The sequence below is a fragment of the Salminus brasiliensis genome, chromosome 5 (genome assembly GCF_030463535.1).
Source record: "Salminus brasiliensis chromosome 5, fSalBra1.hap2, whole genome shotgun sequence".
Classification (NCBI taxonomy): Eukaryota; Metazoa; Chordata; class Actinopteri; order Characiformes; family Bryconidae; genus Salminus; species Salminus brasiliensis.
The window spans coordinates 25,487,170-25,507,025 of NC_132882.1; the positions used below are offsets into that span (position 1 = coordinate 25,487,170).

Consider the following 19,856-nt stretch of genomic DNA (forward strand, 5'->3'; position numbering starts at 1 on the left):
CCTATTGTAATACAACAAAAAAGTAGAAGCATGATGTTTTCAAAGTAATTGTGTTACATAAACTCAATATTGACCAGAAGAATTGATCAGATTTGGCCATAATCGAGCAGCCCTACCATGTTTAATTGCTGCTGGCCACACTTTACATATAAGTTCTAATACAACACACTGGCATCCAACTGGGATTCACCTGAAGGCTTTGAGGGACATTTTACAGAGACGGATTCAAAGGAAATGTTTTCACCAGTCAGAAGTCAAGACCATCTTGCTGATCATGACTGGGAACTGCGTTTGCTTGTTTGTTTGGTTTTAACAGTCAAAATAAAAACAAAATCAGGACAATATAAAATTATAATACTATAGTTTTACTACAACCAGTTTGAAAGCAATAGTTTTACTACTTTACTAAAATAATCAGTTTTCAGAGAAAGAAATATAACTAAAATAAATTTCTGGACTTTAATAATTTACTATACTTAGAAAACGTAAGGAAACTGATTTATTTTTTAAAGGAAACCTTAAGACCGAGTTTTAAGTTTGCAGTGTACAATCAAATGAAAGACTTACAGACTAAGGGCCCCACATCCCAGGACCGGCTCCCTACGAGCATTTTCCAAGTTTTTTTTTTTATGTATGACAACATATAAATAGGTTTTATACCCATGGCTACTGGATGCATTTAACACCTTGAACTATAGGCCAAGCTTTTCCTTATGATGCAAATCCCTCTGTATCCCCAGCTGACTGATGCTTGATAGAAAAAGAAATGCAACCTAAAGGTCTCAATAGCTCAACTTTTCCAGGATCTTAAAATATTTCCAGTATATTTCCAGTAAGTTTCCACGACAAGTGTCTTGAAATTTCCAGGTTTTGCCAGATTTTCCAAGAAGTGTGGAAACCATGCAGGTTTAATAACTTATAATAATCCAAAATCCAACTGACTTTCTGGGTAAAGGTTTGATGCTGTACATGTAATTATTTACATGTTGTAAATTATTGTGGAATTAAGTTTTTGCTGTGTCTGAATCACCATTCCTATTTTCCACATCTGGTGTTGGGGAAAACAACTTAAAATGGGCCATTTGGCTAAATCTGGAACCTTCACATTATTAAAGCATGATGATTAGTGTGGAATGTCCCCTAACCTACAGAAACTAAAGTAAACATACAGTTAAAAGATGTCAACAACAAGTAAAAAAGTAAAGTACCAAAACTATAAAAACAGAAATGCATGGTATAACATATAAAAAACACTTAAACACTTAAAAACACTTAATTAGACAAACTCAGTGACTCCAGATCATCTTAACTTGTTGACTGCATTCGGGGGAAAACAAACAAAACAAAAACAAGACAGAGGCTTCCAGCTTAAGCCATGTAGTGACAGAGCAGACTTGCATGTCTTTCCAGCACCACTCTCAGTGACATAGCAGGAGACAACAAAGACAGGCCAAAGCAAGACAGCAACGTTTCAGTAAATCTTACCACAACACCACAGTACAGCTGCCATTAGAGCCATACTATTTAACATAGTGTAACATGCTGCTGAAAGTCATTCAGCAGCTATTAATTAGCACAAATCCAAGCGTTACAAAATCCTCTTTGAAACAGAACTTAATGCTCTGACGGACCGAGTCTAATTCCGTCCCTCTGGACTTTTCGTTTCCACAGCGCGTAAAGGTTTAGATTCAATTAGACATTTCCTGCTGCACTCTTTTAGACTTTCTCCAGCGTGGGCACGGGGCACATGTTGAGTAAGTGTAAGTCAGCGATAGTAAATAACTCATCAAAACTGTCACCAAATAGGTGATGTGTGTTGATGTTGGATGCCCGTGTCAGCGGTTCGTTAAAAGCTCAGGGAGCAAAAAAAACAACAACAAAAGGATCCAAAGAAAGTATAATCTTTCAGTTTAGATTCAACAAAAGGTCCAACACCCAAACAAAGAGAGGTAGAACTTCACACCCCAGCCATTAAACACTCCCCGGAATAAAAGCCTATGTATTAACAGGGGATGTTGTGGCGGGGGGTACAGGCGACAGTATGGCATTTTCCCACGAGACATGATCCACTTTCATTTACCAGGAAGAGGACAATGACCTAGATTACACATATGCTTGCATCACTGCTGCCGTCACTCTCGCTTATTCAGGCCTGCATAGTGGTATACAGTAAGTCTTCACTGGCCACTGAAGGAGCACCCTGCAAAGCCGGCCAAATGAAGTGAGGAGGGTAAAAGAAAGGGTGGACAGAGTGGATAGATAAATGTCAATAAACTCAACAGTTCGGATATTTGTTAGCGTTGACGGCTTTTAATCGCAAATGCGGCCTACACTTCTCAAAAGTTAAATGGTAAGCTATTTGAGTACTAACAGTGCCATCATTCCATAATTTTGACAATTAAGCAAGTAAAGGCTTTTACAAAAAAAACCTTTAAAAATGTAAACACCCCCAAGACACATTGGGATTAGATTACAATTGTGTAGTGTAGGCCAATGCACACACACTTTAATAAACCAAAGCAGAGTGCATTCATGACATTACGTAACAGTCATTTCACATCAGTAGTTAACAAAAACCAGATACCAGTTCAGATTGTGTCATATATTACACACATATTGAGTGATTTCACTGCAGCCATTTAAAGTAACTGCTCCCAGCAATATCACCAAGACAATTAACTGACAACTTAACTTAAGGGTTACAGATCTATACTCATCAATGCAGCTATTATGAAGCTCTGATTAATATAGCTATTAAGAAATCGCTAAGGCAATACTGATGGAAATGTAGAGCATTCAGGCTCTGCTACCCTTTTCTCAAAAGGAGTTCTGAAATTGGTGAGATCAAAAAGAAAGAGTCAAACCAAATCTTCCATCCATTGTTTCTAATACACTATATGTCCAACACCATCCACACACTCCTTCTAACTAGTGAATTCAACTACTTTAAGGTGCCCTCATTGCTGAGCACACACAGCTTGTATAATCTTCATAGGAAAGCATTGCTAATTGAACAGGGCGCTCTGGGTCAGCCACAGAAAACTGTAAGGTCACCAACCCCATGCCAAACACTGGCTACTAGGGTTGGACGGTATACACTTCTTTCATTAAGTCATACCGTCTTAAAGTATTACCGCAGTGTACTACTGGGGGTATTACTGAGGACATTTCCTTTGCTTCTGTACCACCTCAACCTGCCTTATTTGAAAACTGACAATGATCAAATACAAAGTTCAGACTGTGTTCCAGCTAACTGAGGCCCATTTGGTATCCAGGTTTGCTTGCTGTCCCTTTCAAACGAACTCTGCATTTTGTTTCCCTAGCTGTTTTCAGAGCTGTTGACATCACCAATCAGCATCCACAGCACCCTCACACTGTGTCTCATTTAAATGCACATGGCTGTGAAGTAGACAGACACTGAACAGAAATCTGACACGTCATAAATTTGAAAGACAGTCCTCATTTTGAGACACCGTCAATTAGAATACTGAAGTATAGGGTATTACAGTTATAGTGCCCAAGCCTATTGGCTAAAGAGGTTTAAAGACCTTCAGCACTGGGCTGTGGAGAAGTGGAGCAGTGTTTTCTGGAGTGATAGAGCTCCATTCAATACCGATGGGATGTGCTGGTGTAGCATTTTTGCGACCTAGAACTAATCGCCTAACATCTGTACCTGACCTTACTAATGCTCTTGCGGCCGAATACCATCAGATCCTCAAATTTGAGTTTCCAACAGATAGTATAACGTCTTACCAGAAGAGTAAAGGCTGTAACTGCAGAGGGGTTGAGTGTTACACAAATACACTTGATTTCAGAAAAAATGCTGGATGAGCAGGTATTGGTTTCCCAGAGACCTCCAGCATTAGGTCTATTCCTGACAGTGTCCGAAGCAATACCCTCTCCACTATGCAAACCATTCACAGTGGGTGGTCTTTACATTACAGGTGTTTAGTGAAGTCAGGCCAACGTAGTTAGAGGTAACTTGGGCTCAGGGCACATAATTCACATTACTAAGTCTGAGGGACAGCAGACAGCTTTTGTAGCACCTGCCACAATTATCAACAAGCTTCACTCACTCAGGGGAGATGCAGTACTGTACATGCCTGGCTTAAAGTATTCAAATTTATTCCACATACAGCAGACACCCCCATTTAGTTTAATAATTTCATAATCAGTTTGTGCCCAAAAAAGGTTGTATATATTTGGGAGAATGTTCAAATATAAATTAACAAAACAAAAAAATAGATCCATCAGCACAATGACAAACTCTGATAGCCAGTGAATTGTGATTAACAACCACTACTTCTTGATTAAAATGACATTAGTCTACATTAGGATAAAGCTAAGAAGGGTTAGAAAGGTTAGAGAGATTTCTCATCCGACTATTCATCTGTCGCTACCTCTCCACATTACTGTAGAGGCCAAAGGACACCATTCTCCTAAACACACTAAGCACTTTGACCATGACCCTACAAACTAGACAGGCCAATCTGTCAGCAAGCACAGCTATACTCTGTACTGTAAAGTTTCATGCAGTACTGAAAAAGGGTTCCATATAATTCCATATAGAACCATCCACAAAAGGTTTTTCATCATTGTCAAGCTCCCTTTAACCATACAAAGAACCATTTAAGCTTTGAGCGGTCATGGTCCCATTTGTAACCATCGCCTTTAATAAGCATCATAATATCCACCAAAAAAATAATAAAACCCAGACAGTTTGCCTCTTAGAAATCAACAGCCTGCGTGGCTTTAAACAATCACTTCTCTTGACAGCTGCACACAGCCTTCTTTGATATACAACCATGCTCCACCCGTCCGTGGAGCCGCACTGGCCTCATTACAGCTGAAATGGCTGGGGGTTGCAGCCTGCCTCAGTGATGAATGACTGCAGGTGTACCTGAAGTTCTCTTTGGGCTCATGGCGTGCCGAGCTTGCAGCGGAGTCCTTGAAGCCGGCCTATTACTTGACCTCTGCCAGAGCCGCTCCAGGCTGCACCCTGACTTTGCATGAGTGCTAAGTGTGCAAAGCCTTCTCCAGCAGTTTGTTATTTGTCCAGATAGCACAAGTCAGCTTTATTTAGCCATATAAATAAACGGCATGCCCTTCTGAACCCCACTGTCGCTTTCTCTACTTATGACATACATACAGTAAGCTGTATGGTTTATATAGCAGGAGAAAAGGTAGAAACTCCAGGCTATGCAGTTGGTCTTCTTTACAACTGAGAAACCTTTTAACTGTAAACCAATACAACATGTTCTCATACAACTAGATGACCTTTTTATAACCTGAAAAGTTGGAGAGCACAAGCAGCTGAAATAAAAGCATTGTTATTAAGCACCTTGCGTCTCACTCCCCATGGTCATAAATATCCATGTGCTCTATTTATACCTGCTAAGCTCCATTTATAAGCTGCCTAGCACACCTAGGCTATGTTTCACTACAGTGCTACAGAGCAAGACAGGGTGAGGAACAGAGAGGAGGTGTGTGTATGGAGGGGGGTTGTCACTTCAAGCCATTTATCCAACTCTGGTCCCAAAGACGGGAGCCAAAGCCAAGCTAGGTACCCTTAAAAAGAATCCGCAGCTTACACTGAACTTTTAGACAGAACACTTACATAAGGCCTTCTTCTCCTGGTTGAAAGACAAAGCATTTCAACAGCAAAAAAAAACCCACACACTAAAACAAATAGAAAAATAAATCAAGCACCTTACTAAACTAAACCAAACCAAAGGAAATCAAGACAAGGAACACATCTTGTCGTCATACAGCCTGAGAACTGAGGAGGAAGCGCTGTAAGCATCCGCCAGGAGCCACAGATCAGAGATCAGAGCTTGACCCCCAGTCACTTACCCTGCCGGCGGGAGCTCTCTCCCTGCTCCATGCTGATGGAGTGGAGAGGGCTGAGGTCGGGGCTGCCAGGGGACCCTGGAGAGCAGCTGTGTGATTGTCTCTCCCTGATGCCTGAGGTGAGGATGGTGCTAGGCTAGGCTAGTCCGTGCTCTGTAGAACAGCTATTGTGACACTGCCTGCCAGACGCCAACCACACATTAACTGCTGATCCCTGAACATCGCCACTACCAGAGGAGGAGGAGCAAGGGGTGGGGGGGTCACAGAGAGAGAGAGAGCGAGAGAGGGAGAGAGAGAGTGCAAGAGTGAGAGAGGGAGACACAGAGAGAGAGATGCGCAGCTGTTCGCCCACCCGTATGTAAGCGTACAGTGTTCCCCATCAGAACATGCAGTGAGACAAATCTACTTCATATATGCATGCTTTGTCATGCGTGTCACTGGAGGTCCCTGTAAAATATATAAAAAAAAACATATGACCTCTAGAGTGACCATCCAACATTCTCATTTGTAATGTCTTTAAATAAGGAACAGCGCAAACTACCAACCCAGGATTCGCTACGGGTCATGGAGAGGTCAGGCAAGTTCGCTGTTAACATTCAGGTTAAGCAGATATCAAATGCGTCCATGCTAGATCATGAGCTTGTACCTTCTGAGGATAAAGGTACTGAAAAGTTCTGAACATAAGAAAACAGTAAAATTTCTATGCTAGAAGGCCAAAGTTAAGCCAACACTCTCCCCAGTGGTCAATAATCACCTGGTCCATAGCATGTGAACTGGGCAGTAATCACATAACCAGATTAGCCAAATCCTGTCCTTTTATAAAACACTGGGAAAGCAAGCAGCAGGACTGGCAGAGGAAGGCCTATAAATGGAGTGTGTCTGTACAATTACTCCTTCTCAGCACTCAGTGTTCAACACATCACGTGATTTATAATTTGGGTCTTTTTTCCTCCTAGTCCACCACCACCACCAGTTTCGTGACAGCCTTTGTGTGTAAATTCTGGCCCTGGTCTCCTTTGGCTAGTGTGTGTCCTCAAATTAACTTCAGCGTATCTCTGCTGGCAGAAATTCACTTGGTGGATTCATGGTTGAGGCTGGAGGGTGCCAGCACCAGTTGGTTAAATGTCAGCTGTGTTGTATTCTGTGACGCCGTAAGCCGCTAAAGCCTCCAGGTAAAAAGAAGCGCGGCTTACATAACAATGCATGCCGGGTGGGGAGGAGGGTTTGCTGGGGTGGGTTCAGCCAAGGCAGTAATCTAGAAGGCTCAATGATGTAGGGCTTTAGGCAGTTGGTGACACTGATGACCCTCATCATCCTTAATTACTATTGTTCAGTTTTCTTGGATATTGAGAAAAAAAAACAACATAAACCTCTATTACGTGTCAAACGTTCCAACCATTAGTTGCCATATTTGTAATTCACTTTTACACACTGGCACAAGCACAAATTGTACTCAGAGTGTCCCCTAATGGACAGCTGTACACATACATTTGTTGACAAGATGAAGGATACCGAAGTCTTGTTCACACTTCACCAGTGTTACATAGAGAGCACTAGCAGATGTCCCAGGTCCAGAGTGTCAATGACAAGATGCCATTCTCCCTATTGCAAGTCAGTGAACCATCAAAATCAAAGTCAGAATCAGAATCCCTGTTGATGGTACACTGACTTGTAATATGAAGAATGACATCTATGTCACTGCCACTAAAGGCTACAAAATGTTTTGTTTTTTAAAGCCTTAACTCTGAATAACTTTCAATGGAGGCCAATTGGCAGGTGCTAAAGCAAACTTCTATTATAAATGTAATTTTAGTCGATTCATCTGTGGAAAGTACAGGAAAATGCATCAGAAATATGGTCTGTGTTGACTGACTACACAATACAGATGCAGCAAATGAATGTCAGTTTCACAGAGCAGGGCACCACAGACCCAATGGAAGACAAGGAGGCCAAAACTTATATTAATTTTGCTGAGTGTTTTTTTCCCCCTCTTGCTGATACGCGTCACGCCACACCACGTGAGTTCTGGTGATTCCGAAAGCAACGCATGACTATGCTGATGACCCAGGATACACACGCTCCACTTCCTTCTCTCTAATAAGAAAAAAAAATCCCATCAAGTTAATGCAGACAAGTGTGTGCACAGAAAACAAAGATACACCCAGTGTTTCTGTGAGTGCACTCAATAGGCAAGAGAACATATAGAGTGTATGAATATTTATAAAGGCAAGGTCAGGAGTTAAGCACTGAGGTTTGTGGTCTTTAACCACAGACACGGGTTGTTTCAGCGTTCCAAATGGGAACAACTGTCTGATTCTGTCTGATTTAGTCCTTAAATAATAGCAGCTCAATAGCAGGACTGTGGGCAAATTCTACATGAAAAAAGGGACTTGGGACTCAGGCTGCAACAGACATGCGGAGTGAGTTCAACACAAGACACAAGAACTGTTTCTCCACCAGAGGGCATCACTAAGACACTATGCAAACTATGCAGAGGCCAATGGCTCATTCTAATCCTATGTCCCACAAAGCATTAAATACAAGAGGGTTGAGCTATCACCAACCTCCCGGATGCCCCGAAGTACCATCATTAAATTAAAGCAAGAAGAAAAAAAAAAGTTAAACTTAGGTTAAAAAAAAGACATTAATTAGTGTCTAAATCAACACCAGACACCAGGTGGGTCCAGGCTGCCTTGTTAAAGGTGAAAGCAGCTGGCAGTTTCAGTGTGTCAGCCAGCCTGTAAAAGAAAGGAAGCAGTTTCCTATGGATGCAGTGGGAGCAATGAATCAGCATGTTGCAACTGAAGCTAAGTGGGTCCACTTTTTAAACCCAGGTTCCTGCATCCTAGATCTTCCAGACTATAGATACTGGGAACATTATGTTCTAATGTTCTGCTAATGTTCCTTAAAGTTTCTTCTAGTTAAAAACAACTGATTAGAAACCCTAAAAGTTAAAGCAGGATCCTTTTTGTTTGAAGGTCGAGCAAAATACACTAGCCTTAATGAACAAAAGTATTGGGACACCTGCTCATTCATTGTTTCTTCCAAAATCAAGGGTATTCACAAAAAGAGTGTCTTTGTAGAAAGAGAAGTAGATTTCAGTGTATCATGTACCTGTAGAAAGTTACAAATTCAGCAAACTGGCTCAACATCATGAAAAATAAACCTTTAGCCCATTGTCACCTGAACATTTAGCTTTTCCATAATGTCAGATATCATTAAATATAGAGTTGGAATGAACAAATAAATGTATGCATTGGTTTGTTGACATATGTATTTATTTATTTCTTATTTATCTTTTTTCTTATACCAAAATGTACCCTTAAGACCAGGAGAAAATCACCCAGGGCTTGCTGCAGTAAAATGGCAGAATGAATACAATCTGTGAGGATTAAGAGACAAGACTTGTTTTCACTAAGAGAGTCAACATGATCATGATACAACAGACTATTCAAAACCAAATCAAGTCTGTGGTCCTATTTAGTTATGGCTTTTAGGAGAAACTGAGATGAACAAGGAGACCACATATTTAATTGGAATGTTTGCAGCTGGAACGAACATGGCTCTTCCGCTATTAACCTTTTAGTGGATCACGGCGAAAAGCATACAGCCAGCACACACAGACCTAAATCGGAGTGACCCTTAAGCAAAACCACATCAAGACGGGAGAGACAGGCTCATTTAGCATGGCTTCAACAGAACAGCCAGAGATGTATGATATTGTTACTGTCAGAGGACAATCTAACCATGTGCATAAATGAATGAAGGAATTAAACAAACAAATAATTCATTAATAAATAAGGGTATCAGTATTTGCAAAGGTAGAAGTTTTTCCATTCCATTCCCAAATCTCAAATATATGAAGCATTACAGAGACTGCAGTCTCAGAATACACAGGCCATGTTGCCACTGTCTGTGTATGGCAGGATACATTAAATATGTCTCATACCAACAACAGGTCATATGTTTTCTTGTTGTTGTTTTTTTTATGTCAATGGCACCAGCAGCAGCTCTGCGCAATATCATTTTCATTTTTCATTTAAAGTAGTCTGGCCATACAACCCAGTGGCATTCCCAAGGCATTTTCATCTTCAGCACACAAGCCAGAAATAGTGCAGTCACATCTGATCATGTCAGAAACACCTCTCTTGCTGCCAGAGCGTGTCACATGTGACAAATTTACCTAGCAATTTCCACTTGATATGCAAACACAATCATAAGCTTGAGCATGTTTTGCCATCTTGCTTGATTGCCTGTGCATATGAGAGTGTTGTCATCGTTTACACAAAGCAGAGCTCAGGAGGTCAGTGCTAACTAATCTAAGGTAAAATAATTCAATAAATAAAATGACTCTACCTCTTCTTATAAACTCTGTCCTAGAAAGTACCTGTCAGAAAAAAGAATGTATAAAGGTGTATTTGTGTGTGTTGCTTATCATCAAGTTTTTTATTATTATTATTATTATTATTATTATTATTATTATTATTATTGTCTTAAGCCTTAGGCCAACCATTCAGTAACTAATATGAATGTTCAGTAATTTATGAAACTAATATATAGCCTACGTAGCAGAGGTGTAAAAAAAAATGTGATTGCATGATTTTGCTTTTTATAATACTGTACTGATTCTCAAAATATGAATTTTTAATGAATAGTATTCATGTAAAGATTGGTGGCAGTGGTTCATTTAGTGTTGCATTTAAAACCCCAGGCACTACATAGACAGCAGTCTTCAGATCCCAGTCTTCAGTTTTGTCTTTTAAATTTTATGCATAAGATGGTGTTTTTTATATTTTTTTTATTTCCTTAAAAAAGGCACCATCTGCTTGCTTACTTATCGAGTGCAGGTGAAGATGTTAAGGTCGGGGCTGTGAGGGCCATGGCAAAACCTTCAGTTTTTGCCACTTGAGGCAGTCCTCTGTCGATTTTGAGACTTTTCATCTTCAACTTTTTTACAGACAGTGTGAAGTTTGCTTCTGCTTCTAGAATTTAGGGGTTTCATTGAATCTATTCTTCCCTTTACCAGTGAAATGTTCCCTGTATCACTGGCTGTAATATAAGCTGTATTATAAGCCCAAAGTATCGATTCACCCCTGTGCTTAACAGTTGGAGGTGTTCTTTTTGTTCAATTCTGCACCTTTTTGTATCAAACATACTTTTGCTTATAGCAGTAAAATTGTTCTATTTTAATAGGACTTCATTCCAAAATGCATCAGACTTGCCTTTTAAAGACCTCTGACACAGGACACAGGAAAGGTTTCCCTTTGATGCCACTTCTACTCCAGTCTGCTAAATCTTTCTGAAGGCCTTTTGCGGTAAAACAAGAGTTCTGATTGGGGTTTTGATTAGCAATCCTACATAGATCTATCTAGAAAAACTTGTTCTTTCAAACCTACACTGTTCCTGTTAACTGTTGCTTCTTAAATACACTGTAAACTGAGAAAACGGCTTCCAGAAAACACTTTTCCAGATTGCTGGCCAGCTGCTAAGAGGAGCCTGAGAAGGCTGAGAAATCAGAGCATGTGTAAAGCTTTGAAATATCCTGAAATTACCAGAATCTGTTGCCATACCTTACAATGAGCTCTTCTCCTAACAACCTATTTGGTAACTCAGAGCTCAAATCTCTTGATGAGCCAATCTGCATAGAGCTCCTTTAATATTCCTTTAATGCATGCTACTGTGGTTCTATCTGCTCACCACTTGATAGTCTGTCTGCCTGCATGTCCGGCATTCTGTGTCTTATCATTTCTCCTAAACAATCTGCCCGTTCTCTAATACTAACTCAATCAGACTGACTTAGGTCAGCTGAGCCACATCTCCACAAGGTGGAGGTGTGTGAACTGTGAAACCACATGTGAAGGCAGAGCTTTGTACCAGGAAGAGCTTTCCCACGCTGACTTTGTTTATTGCACAGACTGATTGTGTAAAGCTTGCACAACTACTCCTGAAACATCACGAAGCATTTCTTCACAATGGTCAAACAGTGGGAGGCAACAGTCAAGAGGAGGTCTCAGACATAGTGTCTGTGTGACCCAATGTGACGGGAGCCCTCCCCACAGAGCAGCTCATAGTGCTAAGAGAGCTTTAGGTGTACGCCGACGCAAATGACTAGAGTCACTTGGACTGGGTGCAGACACCACCACCAGCAAATCCAGTCATCTCACTGATTACTGACATTCAACACCAGGCTATAATAAATGGAAGAAACTGAAAACCATGCCTGTCTCATAATGTATCATAACATACTGTACTGTAACATACTGCATCACTGTATCATACCTAGCGCGTCAGCTCGTGGCTATTGCGTTAGCTTGTGGCTGCTATGGCTTGTCCACTCTTCAGCACTCACATTAACCTTCCCTTGTCAGTCAGTGGAACTAGTAGAACACAGAAGAAGCTGGAACCACAGTAGTGAGGACACTTTAATTTAGCTTTAATTGATGTGATCTGATTTTAAACCAGTGGCCTTCCTGAGATTTCACTTCCAAATACAAAATAAGCAATACGGACTAGCATTTGAAACATGCTCTTTTTGTCTCAATTTCTCACGCCAGTGAAAAGCAGACCTGAATGCTCAAACTTTTTTTTTTGCTTTATTTCTAAAAGCTTATTCTTCCTGCCACAATGCCCTCCCTTCCTTGTTGTTACAAAACACAAACAGCTGCAGAATAGCATGAAATAATACAGCGGCACATAGACGGAGGAAAGGAAAGTACACTGTGTACGACTTTGTTAGACCAATGAACTACAATAACTAGTACGGCATCACAGCCCCAAGGAAATCAACTGAGATAAAAGACAGTGGTGAGACACGGTGAGATTAGTCTTTAGAGCTCTGTGTTATGGATCACAGAGTTCTGGGTTCAATACCCAGGTTTGCTAAGCTTTTGGTTACTTAACTCTATTTGCTCAAGGAGCATGATTGCTCTGACCCCAACTTTCTAAGCTGGGATATGCAGAGGAGTGATTTTAAGGTACAGTACAAGTGTAATAAGTATGCTGACAGTAAAGGCCCTTGCCTTTACATCTATAGAAAGAGACTGTGAGTAATACAAGTGGGAAAGAAACCATGGGACTTCCCAACAAAACTTTGGAGTATCTTGCTCTTTCCACAAAGCATGATTAAACAGCAGTGTTGGAGGGGCTGTACAAATAATTGGAGGAGGAAAATGATTAGGAATATGTCACGCAGCAAGAAGGCCTGTGATTCATCAGCACACTCAGTGGAATCAGGAACATGGGGCCGGTCATCATGGTCACAGCACACGAGACTCATCGCTCCCCTGCCAAGTCCAGCCAACTCTGGAATCGTAACACACCTAAATAGGGCATCTTTACATTACATTACAGTGCCATTATTCAGAGTCCTTCTTTGCGGCAGGGCTGTACAACAACACTGTAACTCCGCTGCTTTCTTTTTGCTGTTTGACGATTAAGCACATTTAACCTGAGTTTGCAAGTCAGTGCATGAGGAGTGCACAAAGCAGCACTTTCAAAAGGGAACATGCTCAAAGAATAGTCTCAAATGTTCAACATTAGCACAACAATAACCATTCTTGCTATTCCAGAGTGCAAACAATTTAAATGATCTTTATTCCAGCCAATGTTGTGAAAGAGCACAGACACACAAGAGCTCTGAATGTAAGCCAATAAACATTAAACAAAGCATGGGATACCCAGTCATTTCATGAATGGGTATTTTTTCCTTGGTCATATAATTAAGATCACCTCAGACGCAGTTTATTTTACAATTTAACGTACAAACAATAGCCTTTTCTCCCCACCCAGCCAAGTTAATGTGGTTTTCCTTTCATTTTCATACACTTCATTTACCACAGACGTCTGAAGCATCAATCAGACTCTGTACTTTGTATGTTGCAGGTGCATTAAGGATGTTAGCAGTCAGCTGTAATTTTTGCAGTGTGTTTGAGTGCAAATTGTCACAGGAGACAGAAGGTATTCGTCAGTCTGCCTTAGCTGGTGCTGGCTGGACCTTGACAGCTTAGAGTGTCTGGGGGTTAAGACATGTAAAACAGTATATCTGATGCATCCCGCAGTCTGAGGACCTCTTACTTGCCGGCCTTTGCGAAAGCCATGGTTCATGCTATACATGCGCCCACACTCAAATGACTGAGCTTTTTTTCCCCTGAAGGGATAAGAGTAGTTGTTGAGGCCTAAATAATGTCAAGGTTCTGGACAACAAGTGGCGTCAGACTCATGATCTATGCATGTGTCCATTTTATTGAGTTTTTGTTTATTTTGACTTTCACTTAGAGCTGTGACACAACTGGAGATTTGACACAGCACAGTTTATGTGTTTGCATAACGTTAAAGGTAGTCAGAAACCCCCCATTGCTTGTTGGCTACAACAGTCTTGTAGCTCTAGGGCAAAACTACAGAAGCTAAGCTAAACATGACTATATTTGGGGTAAGCACAAACCTGCATGCTTTCTTTGCAATCCTTTTAGATACGCCATGACACTTACACAAACCTCATGTATTAGTCTACCACACCTGTACTACACCTGAGAAAATCCCACAAGACAGGTTGGGCAAGCCCAACAGCTTCAAGCGTTGTTTGTAAACAACTACACTCAACTATGTGGTCAGAAAGGTTATTAGCAGAGCACAAGAGAGCAGTGAATTCACCAACACGGCTGCCAAACGTTGGGAACACTGAATAGGGCACAGTGACAGAGAGTTGCAGCCGACAAATACAGAAACACACACCAGCAGCAGCCAGCACAACCAGGCAAAGAGGGTGGATGTGAGGGCAAAAGTCATTTACAAAACTGTTACAAACATGACACCCGAGAAGAAAAAGTGAAAAACAGGAAACATATGGCAGCGTGGAAGAGCGGCCGAACGGAGTAGTTTGTTACTAGAGCATCACAGGAGAGAGCTGATCCAGTCTGAGTCTAAATGCTATGATATTATCATAAGAACTGCATCACAATTTAATATTACAATTATTTTATTAGAGTAAGGGTATGAAATCTAGCTCTTAACCTGCAGTGGGTGCATTTTGGGCTTTCATTTTAGGAGCAAAGAAGAAATCTTTGAATAAATACGCTGTATCATATAAAGAACATACAAGAATTAGGTAAGTAAATACGATGAAGCTGCAAAATTACATTCATCTATAGCATTTTTATCTAAAATAATAATAATAATAATAATATCTGACACGAAAATGTACGCCCATGACCTCTAAATAGTCATCCTGGCTCTGAAAACCTGAAACAATGCTAACATTAGAGTCTATGCATCTATGCATGACCATTTCTTCCCCACTGGCTCTAAACAATCTAATAAAAGACAGAGACTGCACCCACAGTCTCTCTGTGATTTTACCGTTTATGGTAACCAAAACAGCCAACATGCTAATCACTAGTTTACCTAAAAAAAGCTGGCCAATCACCCACTGCCCCAACTCAATGTTAAACCTCAATGTGCTGCACTGTGCTGCAGTACGTGTGTAATACACTAGCCTACTTATCCTCAATGTTTTATTTTATGAGACAAGCTAAACATACAAGTTTACTTGAATCACCCACTGCCACCAACCACAACTGCTATGCTTTACGCTAGAAGTGTGTGGTACTGTACCGTGGTGAGTATACAATGACACTGTATAACTAGGTTCATTTCGTTTATGGTAAGATCAAACCACAGCTGTTCTACACTTTTTTTTTGCTGTGACTGTGTTTTATTGCTGTATTGTAACGAGCACATTAGCGTGTGGCCACAGTGTTAGCTTGAGGCTAAAATACTAGCTTGTGGCCAGTTACATTAGGACACTGTAAAGCACGCCTATTATTTTAATCATTTCACTTCTTAAATGTTGAAACGTGCATCCGACCAAGACGTAGCCACATCATACTGAGACACAGCCATTTCTGATATAGTCACATTTGATATTACATTTCTGAGTGTAGTATTTCTCCTCCTTTTCCAATGTACTTAAGCCATACTTCTTACGGAGGTGATGTTTGCCTGGCTTTGAGGAACTAAATGACAAAAACGGCCCTCAGTGCCGTAGCAGCCTAGAAATGCAGCCTTGCAGCCTTCCTCGGATGCATCCTTACTCCCGCTGTTATTCTAGAGCGTAAACATTTTCCAGTACCATATAACAAATGCTTTCAGATGGTATGACTGTTTGAAAAAAGTGGATACCGTGGATACATGTGATACTGTATTTGAACACGGATGCTTCCATTATCACATTAATTTAAACCAAGTAATAAGTAGAACACTTGATTTACAAAGAACTAGGCATCTTTACCAATGCGCCATCAAAGGTACTAAGGAATCCAGTGTGTAAAAAAAAAAAAAAAATGTCAAAGCCGTGTTATTTAACCTGTTTATGCTCTGTGGCCTCTTTATTGGCCAGTTCCCCCTCAAAAGTCAACAAAACTCTGTTTACTTTGGCCAGAAGCACCAACAGTTATATCCCCAACAAAGCTTTGAGTGGGATTTTGCACTGCAAGCTGGATCTGGGTCTACAGTTACCATGTTATTTAATTTCAGGTCCGTCTTTGGGTGGAGCTCAGAAATAATTTGACACAGATGCCCAGCTTTATGCTGCAGCATGTAATCAGAGAGGAAGCAAATGATGGATCCTCTTGGTCTCTGTGGAGCCTTTTTGGCAAAGCAATGGATATTGAGTTGAGTTCAGCTTTATTTGGAAAACTCCTTGACTTGAATCAATACGTTCAAAGACGAGAGGCTGAAAAACTGAGCCTGGAAGTCTTCTGAAGGACAGAAGATAAAACGGGAAAGCACTACTTTCAATGCCAAGATGACGGATAGGTGGGAGATCAACTCCCACTAAAGGAGATCCACAGGAAGAGTGCCTCATTCCCAATCGATAGAACTGACCAGCATCTGATTCCTTTTACTGCAGAGGTGGGGAAGGAAAAACAGACGTTGCACAACACGGGACCCTGACGGACGGTTAATCTTATGTAACCCTCGGTGCGCGGCTTCTCCAACGAGTCTATAAAACTTAAGCCATAACTGCACGCCATGGTAGCAATTAACACGAACAGATTGGAACGATGAAACAAACAGCAACCACTGTTTTGGAGCACTGGCTCAAATGAGTGTGTTAGTAGTTGGCGCCTTGCTGAACAGATGAACTCCATGACCTTTTGTGGAGACACAGTGTACTATACGCTCCAAGTGAACAACAACTCAACGTAAGAGATGATACTGCTCGAAAGAAGCTTACTAGTGGACCAGGTTGCGATAATGAAAACGAAAACCTTAGCTTCTCCATTAGCACAGCAGGGTACTGTAAAGTCTATACCTTCTCAAAGTCCAAGTAATAGCTGTTCAAGTAGGTACAGTACTGCAGTGCTAAAATACAGGACAAAGGTATTCAGCGGAGAACAGATGATGGCAGAAAGCAGACGTATAGGGAAGGTAAATACACAGGAGGTACCCTTTAAGTCCTCCTTTTATGTACGTGTGTGTGTGGGGGGGGGGGGGGGCGTTTTTGACGTTCAGTCCTCAAGCAAGACAGAGAACAAGAAAAAGAAACCACAAAAGAAACCACTGTAGTATTACTGTAGTTTATCCGGAGGTACAGGCCAAAGTTGGACAAAGACAGAATGCGAGAGATTCCAGAAAATTCCAGGAACCCTCTGAGACTTTCTCACCTGCAGCTTCTTCATCCTCCTCCCTCAAGACGTTGCTGTCATCGCTGTCCTCTTGGGACGACTTCTGGCCGCCACCCACGGGGACCACAGTGAAGTTTGTGGGCATTTTCTCACCATGTGCTTCGAAGCCAGCACGGCTCTCACTCCTTATCTATCTCTGTCCTGCTCTCTCTCTCTCTCTCTCTCTCTCTCTCTCGCTCTTTCAGTCTTGCCCCTTGTCTGTTTGCTTTGCTGTCTTTTTTGAGACTCTTTCTCTTCCCGTGCGGTTGCTTGCCTGAGCTGTGGTTCGAAGTTCTCCGTTTCACCCCTACTGCTTGGATACCGGTAGCCCACGTGACCAGCTGTTTTCCAAATATGGTGCTCAAACAACCCCGCCCAATGGGCCATGCGCCTGCACTCACTCTCTCACTCACACATACACACACACACACACACACACACACACACACACACACACACACTTCACATGTTGTGAATACAGTGTGCTTCTCTTGTCTGAAGCAGCCAGAACCTCCACATAGGAGACAGAAACAAAAGATGAAAGGATCTATTGATTAAGTTGAGCCCTCCAGCCACTTCCTCTCTTTCAGACAAGAGGAAGGGGGGGGGGTGCTTGACCTGGAGATGGGCCTGTTCCCGTTCATGGAATGAAGCAAAGGAGTGTCAGCACTGAACTTTACATGATACCACTTCACAACAGCAAATTCAACATGATGTCATTTAGAAATGAGCCCCTCCCAGCCACAGCAGACACAGGGTCTACATAACAGATGCACATGGTCATGTTTCTGCAGTGCAAGATCACAGTTTTTCAATGCACTGAAGTAGTGAAATATAGATTTACTGTCAGTGGCTGTGCTGATAATGAACAAAAGTTGGATAACAATGATGAGTGTGTTATCAGTTCCCACAGCAGATAGACACCACACGTTCATTCTTTACTGGGAGTAAGTCATTTAGAAAGCACGAGCGCTGTTAGAGCTCTGTGATCTTCAGCAAGATCAGTAACAAACCCACAGTTGGAAGTGGTGCAGTATGACTGAATGCTAAAAAAACTTTAGTCTGACTGGGTATATTGTGAAATCTCCTCATGTCATTGAAGCAGGAGCCAAATATGCATCTATATTCAAGACAGAATTGAGCCTTAATGCTTAGAAATTGTGAGCAAGGGTTATGTCAGGAAAGCAACTGTGTATACCCAGAGGAATTCTCTAATGGTATAATGAAACTGGTGCGGTAACACCTGAAAGGCAGATGTGCAATCCGGATTGGACTGAGATATGGACTTCGCCAATGTAGAACATTCACCCTGTATTGCTTAGGCCTTGTGCTCGAGATCACTGTTCTGCTGAAAGGTGAAGCTTTAGCTGGGTCACTCCTATTCTTCCTGACAAGTTCCAGATGTGCTTTGATGTGTTTTTTCTTCCAGTAATAGCTTTTCTAGCCACCCTCTCATATAGACCAGTTGTATGTGGAGCTCTCAATATTGCTGACTGCCGCACCTTCACACCAGTCTCAGCCACAGAGCTCTGTAGCTGTTTTTGGTCTTTCTGTGGGTTACCTCGCAAGTTCCCTATTTGCTCTGATGAAGTTTTTTTTTAATCTACGCAGTGTCTGGATGGCATGATGCTGCTTCCATTTCCTCACAGTGTGGCAATGCTCCTTCCCTGAACAGAAATAGTTACTCTAACAAAAGCAATAGCATTTTAATAGCCTTGATTTCTGAAGAAATTCACAGGTGCCCTGTGAAGACACATTTATACTCAAAGCCACTTCAATAAAGTAATTTTAGGAAACCTCAAGTTTGCACATGTAGAGGATACCCTACAAGAACAACCATGACAACGCAGAGCTGATGATAAACACATTCTGCAACAACACAGAAAATCCACAGCATTTGCAGTGCAAGTCTCAAGCCTGATGTGAAAGACAAAGTTTAACTCTTTGGAGGATTGCAAATACAAACCTTACACCAGGAGTCACTGGGCAGAAAAAGACGTACACAAAACTGTCCTTTCCACTGTCCTTAGGTCATGTTGCTCTAATATGGTTACCCATGTCCATGGGCATGTCCGTCAACTACTGTTCAGGCAGCAGCCTGGCTATAAAAAATGAATTCTTGTGGTAACATTGTGCTGTAAATAAGACATAACACACACTCTGTTGGTTAACTAGCTAGGAAATAAAGAGTGTTGGATATACAGAGTGGGCCAATTTAATGGGATGGGCTCACATGAAAGGCCCACTGTGCCCTCGGCCCATGGAAATAAACAGCTTTATCAAATTTTATAGTCTCTCTTCTGTTCACTGAAACATTTTTTTTCTAATATATGTAATTGTGGG

General features: G+C 41.4%; 1 protein-coding gene across 7 annotated transcripts in view; it reads right to left on the reverse strand.

Annotated features, from left to right (window-relative positions):
• The window catches only part of slc12a7b (solute carrier family 12 member 7b), a 68,459-nt gene that overhangs the window by 31,874 nt on the left and 16,729 nt on the right, over positions 1-19,856 (reverse strand). For 2 of the 7 annotated variants that reach the window (XM_072679963.1, XM_072679958.1), the window contains exon 1: positions 17,514-17,806. The exons of 4 other annotated variants lie outside the window; for them this stretch is intronic. In XM_072679963.1, coding sequence (XP_072536064.1) covers positions 17,514-17,619 — 106 coding nt within the window. In that variant the 5' untranslated portion in view covers positions 17,620-17,806. Of the gene's footprint in view, positions 1-5,853; positions 5,971-17,513; positions 17,807-19,856 lie in introns of those variants that run through there. One more of the 7 variants, XM_072679962.1, reaches the window with a different exon arrangement.